The 11,115-nt window shown below is 45.6% G+C and overlaps 1 protein-coding gene across 1 annotated transcript in view; it reads right to left on the bottom strand.

The window, feature by feature from the left end:
- Positions 1–308: 308 nt before the first annotated feature.
- The window catches only part of GRM3 (glutamate metabotropic receptor 3), a 36,372-nt gene continuing 25,565 nt past the window's right edge, over positions 309–11,115 (bottom strand). The window contains exons 3-5 of the mRNA XM_058190456.1: positions 3,794–4,860; positions 1,293–1,467; positions 309–382 (exon numbers count right to left, since the gene is read on the bottom strand). Coding sequence (XP_058046439.1) covers positions 309–382; positions 1,293–1,467; positions 3,794–4,860 — 1,316 coding nt within the window. The remainder of the gene's footprint in view (positions 383–1,292; positions 1,468–3,793; positions 4,861–11,115) is intronic.

Here is an 11,115-nt window from a genome sequence, read left to right as displayed (position 1 = left end):
GCCACCTAACATGGCAGTTTTATCCCCCTTTCTCCCCTCCCTCCCTCCCTCCGAGGTCAACCTATGGGCACTCTATGAGTCGTAGCTACTTCTACACCCCTTAGAACGGTTATTCTCAGAAGACTCCTAACGTTGCTCCGAACAGACCAACATGATAAAGACTGTACAGTCCTCAAAAATAATTTATTAACGCGGTTTCTAGAAAAGAAATGCTAGTCCTTTTAAAAGGTTCACTTTTTAATCCCAGGGTGCACAAGAAATGTGCTTTTCTCTCTAACCATCTAAGAATACAAAAGCCGGCTGAAGGACTATAAGGAGGAGGTGGTAGAATCCACGACTTCTCTTCCGTTGCAGACTGTGGGAACGTAGACGTTTGCTGAGGCTGGAAGGGAAAGACAAAAAAAAGGACTTACAAGAGATGACCACCAACAAGCTTCACATTTTTCAGGATCGCAGCCGGATGTTTTGAAACCACCTGGATCCTCCACGCATAAATATTTAAAAAGAGGGCGGGGCTTTGATCATGTGGTCAACAATGCGATTCTGATTTGGTTGACTTCACGTCCTACCCCTTGGAAATCCAGGTGTCAGTGCTGAAACAATACTAAGAATAGAAACCCAGTGTAGACTGGGAGTTCCAGTCTCGCCTTAGGCATAGAAATTGGCTGGGTGACTTTGGGCCAATCACCAGGAGACTGGGAGTTCTAGTCCCGCCTTAGGCATGGAAGCTGACTAGGTGACTTGCACCAATCACCAGGAGACTGGGAGTTCTAGTCCCACCTTAGGCATGGAAGCCGACTAGGTGATTTGGACCAATCACCAGGAGACTGGGAGTTCTAGTCCCGCCTTAGGCATGAAAGCTGGCTGGGTGACTTTGGGCCAGTTGCTCACTCTCAGACCAACTTCAGAAGTTGTGGACGTTCCATCACTGGAGGCTTTTAAGAAGAGACTGACCATCCATTTATCTGGAAGGGTAGAGGGCCTCCTGCTTGAACAGACGGTTGGACTAGAAGGCCTCCAAGGTCCTTTCCAACTCTGTTACTCTATGTTAAACTCACCTGACAGGATGTTAGATGGGAAAATAGAAGGGGGAAGGGGGATATCTTCACTGTCTTGAGTTATTTGTAAAAAACAGTAAAGTTGAGATACAGCTAAATAAGTATTTGTGATATTTCGCTGTCTTATACGACGTTCTGGGACGGCCAGAGAGAGAAGTGATCAGTTCTCCAGTGAAGAGAACAGCGTTTTTCTTGTCAAAGGAAGAAAAGGCTGGAGCAACTCTATTGAATTACCTTGGGAATAGCTGGTTCCTGTCCCACTGACACTGAACCTGTTGAGGTGCAGCCTGTGAGTGACCACGTTCTTCTGCGGTTGGAAGAGAACAATATGCACTTTGGGGGCAAACAAGCAGCCCAGGACCACGAAGCCACTCAGGCTGACGGAGATGCACATGGTTGTGGTCTGCACCTACGCGGAGGGGAAACAGAACAATGCACGGAAAAAATTGTTGCGAAATTAGAGACATCAGCAAGGGAGGGGCATGAATGCTCCTTCCAGATGTTGCCGACACAAGAATGAAAGACGGACACTCTGCATCCAAGGTAGCCTCCTACGTGTCTTTAGATGACAACTCCTCTCAACGGCGACCTATGAGGTGGGAGAGGTCAACTAGCCGTGGCCAATTCACCAACAGGACAACTCGCTGCAGGGCAAAAGTTACACTAAGATCGAAGAAATTGGTGGAATAGAACCATTAAAGAAAGGATGCAAAAGGAAGGACAAAATGAAATGTGAATGACGAAAAATAGAATATTTTTTAAAAATATTTTAAATAATTAAATGAAATGGTTGAATTGCCTCACAGTGAATTGGCCACAAGGAGTTGGCCATGGTGAATTGGCCACAATGAGTTGACCGTGGCAAGTTGGCCGTGGCGAGTTGTCTCATTCCAGGTGAGGATTTGATAGTCCTACCTGTCTCTTCTTTGGGAACTTAATATCCAGAGGTTCAGCTAAAAACCAAAGGGGATTGTCAATCTGACAGCTGCTGTCCAATAAAGCTGTAACCATTGCTAGTCTTCGGTGTCTACCTAAATCATGGTTGGATGTCCTGGTTGCCCATGACCAGCCCCAAATTGCATCAATAGATCTAGAGCAATGCAGCAGTCATGCTCTCACTTCTGAAGTCTGACACAGAGTTGAGTTATGGCCTTCTATTTTCTTGTTGGCCCTTCTTCTTTCAGTTTATGGCAGACTGATATGGATGGGATCTACCTAGAGGACCAAGGAATTTCAGAGAAACCAGGGTCTTGATGGATGGAGGCATCTTCTTATTGGTATGAATGGAACTCAGAGTGAGGATGAATGACGTGCATTCTTGACTTTGTGTGTTTGGGTCAACGGGTGAATATTGGGGTTCTGCAAGGCTTTCTCATATCAAATCGATGCAGTAAAATTTTGATTAGTGAAACCTGTCAATCAATTCAGTGCATCAATTCACCAAATCATTTCAACTAAATGAAGTGAACTAAATCTGGGATTCATTTTCGGTGATAAAAAGCTTTTTTTGGGGGGGGTATGCAGAAAACTTAATTTTCCAAACTGAAAAACAATGAACCAAACAGTTAAACAGATCGATGTGTAGCATTGAATCAATGTTAAAGAATTGGAATGGATCCACACACTTCCAGCAGAACCAGGTTAAGTCTACCTTCACCTGTAGATGAAGGGAGCCCTGATGACGCAGTGGCCAGAATGCAGAACTGACTGCCAGCAGTTCGATCCTGACCAGTTCAAGGTTGACTCAGCCTTCCATCCTCTGAGGTGGGTAAAATGAGGACCCAGATTGCTGGGGGCAAGAGGCTGACTCAGTAAACTGCTCAGAGAGGGCTGTGAAGCACTGTGAAGTGGCATATAAGCCTAAGTATTATTGCTATAGAACTGCACTGGGTGACTTAGAATTGTGATCAGTCTTTGTCTCGGCCCAATGTACTTCACAGGACTTTGGGAAGAGAGAGTGTGCAGACATGAGCTTGAGCTCCTGAAGAAAAGGTGGGTTATGACTCTAATGAAAGAATGGATGAATGAATAAGTGGCTGAGTGAGTGAATGAATGAATGACTCTAATGAAAGAATGGATGAATGAATAAGTGGCTGAGTGAGTGAGTGAATGAATGAATGAATGAATGAATGAACGAACGAAATGAAATGAAATGAAATGAAGTCTAAAATAGAGGGGGAAAGACTTTGCTACTCATGTTTCAGTTTAGTCTCTCCCCCCTGGCTGAACTCCTGGCTCTATCCATCTCAAGGACACAACGTCTAATAATTTCTGCTGAAAAGTGGCATTTCTATTCCACATGTCTGTGTTCTCTGCCCTAACATTGCTGAAAATCTCTTTCTGCCATAGACTATATTCACTTCAGTTATTAATTCAGCCCCAGGCTGATTTTTGAAGCATTCGCAAAAAGAAAGGAAGGAAGGAAGGAAGGAAGGAAGGAAGGAAGGAAGGAAGGAAGGAAGGAAGAAAGAAAGAAAGAAAGAAAGAAAGAAAGATGAGAAAGTGAAATTGAGAGGAAGGAAGGAGAGGAAGGAAGGAAGGAAGGAAGGAAGGAAGGAAAAGAAAGAAAGAAAGAAAGATAGATGAGAAAGTGAAATTGAGAGGAAGGAAGGAAGGAAGGAAGGAAGGAAGGAAGGAAGGAAGGAAGGAAGGAGATGAAGGAAGGAGGGAAGGAAGGAGGGAGGTGTTTCTAACAATGGGTTCGGGTTTGGCTGAAATGACGGTGGATGCCTTACCCTGTAGTCACTCGACGTCACATAAAAGATCGGCAGGAATGCCAGCCAGATAATGCAGGTTGTGTACATGGTGAATCCAATAAATTTGGCTTCGTTAAAATTCTCCGGGCACTTCCTTGTTTTGAAGGCATACACAGTGCATAAGAGGACGAGGATAACATCGTACGTTAAAGAGATGAGCATGCTGGCATCTTTGACGTTGCATTTCAAGATGACCGTCTGCCTCTTCTCCGGAAGGGTGTATCGGCGAGTGCCCGGAGCTTCTAAAATCAGCCACACGGACACCAACACGATCTGCACCATGACGAGGCTCAGGCAGATGAGGACTTGAGAGCGGGGGCTGATGAATTTTGGCCTCTGCGCCCCGTTCTTCACCCCGTTAAATATCCTGGCGATGCAGTTCGTTTTGGTCAGGAGGGCCGAGTAGCAAACGGCGAAGGACGTTCCCAGACCCAAACGACGCAAGGTGCATATGGCCGGAGAAGGCTTGGCGATGAAGAAAAAGGTCATGCTGTAGGAGAGGAAGACTCCGAAAAGAAGGATGTAGCACAACTCGCGGCTGGAGGCCTTCACCAAAGGCGTGTTGTTGTGCTTGATGAAAACTCCCACCACTAGGAAAGTACAAATGAAGCCCAAGCACGCGATAGTGACCGGCCCGATGGACCACGCATCTTCCCACTTGATGTAATCTTCTGGAAGGTCATAACAGCTGGTGAGATCCAGACTGGGCCACCGTCCTGGGCCACAGTCCCTGCAGGTGAATTCGTCAGCCAGGTACTCAAAGGTCTCACAGGGAATGCAGATCCAGCAACAGACGTCTCCGGGTTGCATATTCTTCATCTCGTTGGGCGCGCAGGGGTCACTGCACTGGGCCACGGGGACCAGGCCTCTGGACCAGTGAATGGCATTGACCTCCAGGGTCAAGGTTTCAGCCCACTGCCCCACTTTCAGGTAGGAATATCGGCCTCCAGCTTGCTGGAAGTTGAAGACGTTGTATCGCCCGATCCCGTCACCGTAAACATCAAATTTAACAAGGTTGTCCGCAGATTTTGAAGAACGGAAGGGAGCTGTGGAAACAGGAAAGAAATAGGGCTTTCCAATTACATTCATATATTGTTGTATTGTTGTACCTTTTGGATAGAGTGATAAACAAAATATGTGTGAGTTAGAAGAAAAAAGACCCTGATCTAGTTAACAACCTTCTGGGTCAATATAAGATGAATCAATTCTTGGTATTCACAAATAAAACAGCACACAGCTTTTGTTCCTGATGAAAAAAGAAAACTCAACAAACTAATCTTTTATGTACACTGAGAGCATATGCACTAAGACAAATTCCTTGGCCAATAAAAAATTCTATTCTATTTAATCTTGATGAACGTGAAAGTGATTCAATCAATCAAAAAGACTCATTTATAATTAGGGTAGGCTTTAATTTATCCCACTGAATTTTTTTTTAAAAAAATCTAAGTATTCCAAGGTCCTGGTCATCAGAGAAATGATCCGCCTGAAGACTCCAGGTACCTCCAAACCTATAAAGTTATAACATATGAGGATATCACATGCGACTTGAAGTTTAGAAGAGTTTTGCATCCAACCCCAGGACTTTGCAGTCTCGGAAAACCACCGGTCTCTTTCCTTGGAACCTGCTGTTTCAGGATTCCCAGCATCAACTGGCCTTCAAAACAGACCTTCTCAGCTGCTTTTATTGGTGCTTCATCAACTATCAAATACATGGAATACTGAGAGCATGTTATCAATATGGGAGCTGGGAGGCTTGGAAGGGTTGGGGGAAGGACCTAAATCCTATCTTATTTTACTCCTGGGGACCCACTGTGATGATTAAACATTGGAATTCATTGTTCTTCTGCCTCTTCCTTTCCTACTAAAGCTGGTTCCTCAAACCCAGAAGCACACAGGACAATTACAAATGTACAATTCCTGAATATGAACGGTTTTTTCTCTCCCCCCCCTCCAGTAAGTAAAACTGATTATGAGACTTAGGCAGGGGTGCAGAGGTGGGTTTCAGCAGGTTCTGACCTGTTCTGGAGAACCGATAGCAGAAATTTTGAGTAGTTTGGAGAACCAGTAAATACCACCTCTGACTGGTCCCGCCCACATCTATTCTCTGCCTCCCAAGTCCCAGCTGATCGAGAGGAAATGGGGATTTTGCAGTAAGCTTCCCCGGAGTGGGGTGGGAATGGAGATGTTACAGTATCCTTCCCCTGCCACGCCCACCAAGCCATGCCATGCTCATCAAGCCATACCCCAGAACCGGTAGTAAAATAATTTGAATCCCACCACTGCAGGGGTGGGATTTGCTTACCTTTGCTACCTGTTCGCAAATGTGAGCGTGCCTGCGTAGACCCTTCCACGCACGCACAGAGCATCAAAAACGGGATGTGATGGCGTCTGGAGTGGGGTGGGCAGAGCTGCCGCTACTGGTTCACCCAAACCGGATAGAAATGGCTGAATAGCACCACTGGACTTAGGAAACCCTGTGTGATTCATGAAACTAGAGACAAATATTAAACAGTTCTAGCTTCATTTTGGTTGATTTCTGGCTTCCACGCCTGGTCTTCATTCATCTCAATTATTCTGTTTAGCCACGATCTCCCCAAGATCACTTCTGGTCCAAAAACTCGACCTTTTTGGCCAAAGATTTTGCTAAATTAACCTTTAATAATAGCCATGACGGGTTCATTAAAATTAATCCCATAAGAAGCAAGCAAGTAGGATAATTAGTGCGGGCACCATGATGGTTATCTGAGAAGAAGCAAATATTGGGAGTCATGGGTCCATCTAAAGAAACTGAAACGACTTTTAGTAAACAGGCCAGGGGCCCAGCATGTTTTGAAGAAGTCAGACTAGATTATGAGCTCATAAACTCATCGCATCTTCAGGCTGGAAGGGCCACTGAGGCCTTCAACTCCCCTGCAGGAATCCAATTTGAAGGATCTTTGAACAGGCCTTGCAACTGTTGGAGCTTCTCCCTGAGTAGGCCTAAAGGAGGGGAAGTCACTGCTCTCAGCAAAGGACAGCTTTTCCCATGTTCAACCAAAACCTAATTTAAGAGCATTATTTCAGGTCCCCTGCCCTGAAATGACGGTTTTCTTTTTTATGGTCTAAACAGCTGAAAAGGAACCATCCCTTCTTCTTGCATTGATATATTTAATGATTGACATGCTTATCTTTAAATGAATTCTTTTGTAACCAAGATTGTGCCTTTTTGGTCAGAAATCTCAACAAATCTAAAAGTTCCTTCTCCTTTGATCTGTGCAGAATTTCAACTCTGCTATAGTCTCCATCTCTCTCTCTCTCTCTCTCTCTGTGTCTCCCTCTCTATCTTTCTCTCTCCCTCTCTCAGTGTCTCTCTCTCTCTCTCTCTTTCTGTCTCTCTTTCTCTCTCTCTCTCCCTCCCTCTCTTTCTCTCTCTTTCTGTCTCTCTGTCTCTGTCTCTCCTTCTCTCCCCGCCTCTCTGTCTCTCTCTCTCTCTCTCCCTCCCTCTCTTTCTTTGTGCATATATACATGAGACAAAGAACCTCATTTTCCCAGAACTGGATACAAAATAAATTCCCAAGAAAGTGCATAGCGGCTGACATGCTTTCTGAAATTCATCTGTACCCTTTCCAGAAATGTAATCCAGCTCTCCAATCCTCTCAAAAGGCCTGCTGGATAATCCTGACAGGGAATTCTTTAAAAAAATCATTTTCTGTAGTTTCATTCCTGGTAGTTTCAGTTTCCATAGTTACAGGAAGAGTCTGGGCTCTTGCACCAACCAAAATTGGCAATCCCCCAAAGGCAAAAGCCAACATCACAACATCGTGTCTATCTTGACGACACCTACAAATTTAAGGAGAGGTATTGTTTTGAGTTCCACCTTAAGGAAAGGATTTTGGATGGACTATCTTTGGCCCTTTCCCATCGGAATGTGATACTGACAAACAATGACAACGACAACGCAAGACCCCTGAATGAAAATTGAACAAGTTGCCAACTGCACGGTTGACTGTGGATGCTATTTGGAGTTTCAGGGGAGGCTATGACTTTCCAAGGTTGTTCCTGTCACAATCTATCATCTCTTAGTCTCCTCATTAACTCCCTGCCTCTGGTTGTGTGTGCGATAGCAATTTGTAGTGGCTCATCATTAAAGGAGATACTTCATTACCCTCGCCACCTGGTTTTATTTCACAGTGCAGCCATTATGTAAATAGAGATATCACCACTAAGCATTAGGAAGATGATTAGAGTCGAAGAAGGTTGCTTCAAGGGAAGCGTCTACAGGATTCGGTCCACAGCATCAGGATTGTTGTGGCCCGGCAGCGGCAGACAGTGAGGAGGCTGGGGAGGAACATGGGCCAGTCCTGGAGTCTGGGGAAGACCCTGATGAGTGCTCTGCGTCAGAGGCAGAGAGGGGGCCAGGGCCATCCAACAGTTATCAGCTACTTTTGGAGTTGGAGCTAAGTGGGGCTGAAGAACAGCTGGAGCCTGTTCCTGATGTGCGCATGCGCAGAACTGCCAGGAGAAGGGAACAGTTAAGGAACAAGGGCTGACTCGGGAGTAAAGGCACAGGTGGATGGTGAATGGCCCCTCCCATAGGTAATAAAGAGGAGCAAAAGGAGAGTGGCGTTTGCAAGAGACAATTAGTTCACTTAATTGGTTCGTGACTCTCCAAGACTCCTTGCCAAGTTTTGAAGATACCGACCTGGCAGTTCTCCAAGCCTGACAAGGGCTGTGGTTGTAAATTCACCCTGGAAAGACTGTTTGCCAGGACTTTGCTGGATGTGACTGAGAGGAATTCACATTAGCTTAATAAAATGGAGTTTTGTCTGGTTCGTGCTTTTGTAAAGCCTAGGTCAGAACAAGGATGATGAAGGTGACCCTGAATTTAAGGTTGACCCCTTTCATCCTCCCACTAGAAAGGAAGACTACTCATCCTCTCCACCAGGGGTGAAATCTAAAATTTTTCCCTACCGGTTCTGTGGGCGTGGCTTGGTGGGCGTGGCAGGGGAAGGAAACTGTGAAATCTCCATTCCCACCCCATTCCAGGGGAGAATACTGCAAAATCTCCATTCCCTCCCTACTCCAGGGGAAGGATATTGCAAAATCCCCATTCCCACCCCACTCTGGGGCCAGCCAGAGGTGGTTTTTGCTGGTTCTCTGAACTACTCAAAATTTCTGCTACCGGTTCTCCAGAACCTGTCAGAACCTGCTGGATTTCACCCCTGCTCCCCACCTTCTCCACCTAGGACCACCTCCCTCTCTCCCCCGATGAAACCAAATCTGGAGCTTCTTCTCCCGTTTAAATATCTGTGGGCACGGTGTCCACATGACTCAGTACGGTGGCCACGATGGTACAGTCAAAGCTCAGCCAGTTTTGGGTAGGGTGGGTAGGTTGTGTGATAACCTGCTTTACAATCATGATGATTTATGACCATAATTGACAGATTCTGTTATGGTCATAGGCGAAAGGAAACCTGCAGTGACAACCTGAAGTTAAGGAGCAACATGGTTGCCTTAGAACCTGCAATGGTTAAAGGACATTATTTCACTGCTGAGGTTCTCCACCCTCAATGGCTTTTGACCCATCCTTGTGGGAAGCACAGCCCTTGACCTGCCTGGATTTCTCTGGGCAGGTCAAGCGCTGTGCTGCCCACAAGACTGCAGATGTTGTACGCAAAGCAAGGTCCGCTTTGAGGTGTGGAGATCAACATGGGGTTAGCTTCCGGCTTTAGAAATAGGCCCTCCAAGCATAAAGGAAAGCAAGTAGGACAACAGTATCACAACTGGAAGGGGAGAACCAGGGTCGTGTGGTCAAGGTGAGCGTATATGCATGGAAGGTCATATATAAAAACCAGGAATCGTTTGATTCCCACTGCCATGGCTTAAGCATAGATGGTGGACACATCATCGCATCTTGAATTCTCCCCTTGGTGACTTTCAACACTGCAGCATCTCTCCTTTCATCAACAGAGGATTTGAAAGCAGAAAACAACAACCCTGCAGACATTAATCAAACTAAATGTTAATCCATTGGATCCCATGACTCCACAGAATTTGGGCACACTTTCGTAAGAATGAAATAAAAAGGATCCCTTAAGGAAACCAACCCTTAAGGATCAGGCCCCTTTGAAGCAGCATCGATGCAGAAACTCGGTGGAAAAGGCAAGAAGCTTTAACGGAGCAGAATGATGCTCACGGGTGCCGAAGGATTTCTTTCTAATCAGCCTCAAAGTCTACTCTATGGACTATGGAGCCGAGGTGGTGCAGTGGTTAGAGTGCGGTACTGCAGGCTACTTCTGCTGCCTGCCGGCTGCCTGCAATTTAGCAGTTCTAATCTCACCAGGCTCAAGGTTGACTCAGCCTTCCATCCTCAGACCCAGATTGTTGGGAGCAAGAGGCTGACTCTGTAAACCGCTTAGAGAGGGCTGGAAAGCACCGTGAAGCGGTATACAAGTCTAAGCACTATTGCTATTGTCCTTCCTTCCTTCCTCCCTCCCTCCCTTCCCAGGATTAGAATGCAGTACTGCAAGCTTACTCTGCCCACTGCCAGCAGTTTGATTCTGACTGGCTCAAGGTTGACTCAGCCTTCCCTCCTTCTGAAGTGGGTAAAATGAGGACCCAGATTGTTGGGGGCAAGAGGCCGACTCTGTAAACCGCTTAGAGAGGGCTGTAAAAGCACTGTGATATAAGTGTTATAGTGCTATTGCTATTGCTATGGTTCCTTGATAATTTCTTCAAGCTAGAAATCTGTGTTTGGGATCCTTTTGGGAAGGAAAGGAAAAGCGATCAGCAACCCCACTCAGATTCTTCCTAGTCGATTTGAAGCCTCCTCCCCCATCTATTAAAATGAGAGAGACGCTCAGAGTTATCCGTGTCAATTTACACCCCCTCCCTTTTTGAATAAAATTAGATGGGGCTTCCAAGGACGAAGGGGGCTCAAGAAAAAGCCAAGAGGTCTGCCACAAGCATACCATGGGAATCCATATTAAAAGGGGCAGAGCTTCAACTGTGCAATCACGGCTCCCCTTCTGAGCCTTTGGACCCCTCTGCAAAGACCCCCCAGACCCCATCAGCGCACAACTGTCCATTGGCCCGGAATTTATGTGTACTGTCCGTAAATTAGGTCACATCCAACTTTGGGAGGATTTATTTATTTATTTATTTATTTATTATTTAAATTTATATACCGCCCTATCTCCCAAAGGACTCAGGGCGGTTCACAGGCATATAAAACATCGATACACAAAATTAAAATAATCTTTAAAAAACTTATTCCAATGCCCTATCATTAAAAATAGAAATATAAATATTAAAATCAA

This window comes from Ahaetulla prasina, chromosome 7, assembly GCF_028640845.1.
Source record: "Ahaetulla prasina isolate Xishuangbanna chromosome 7, ASM2864084v1, whole genome shotgun sequence".
Taxonomy (NCBI): Eukaryota; Metazoa; Chordata; class Lepidosauria; order Squamata; family Colubridae; genus Ahaetulla; species Ahaetulla prasina.
The sequence above is the reverse complement of the archived record's forward strand: the minus strand, read 5'-3'. Positions and strand labels throughout refer to the sequence as shown.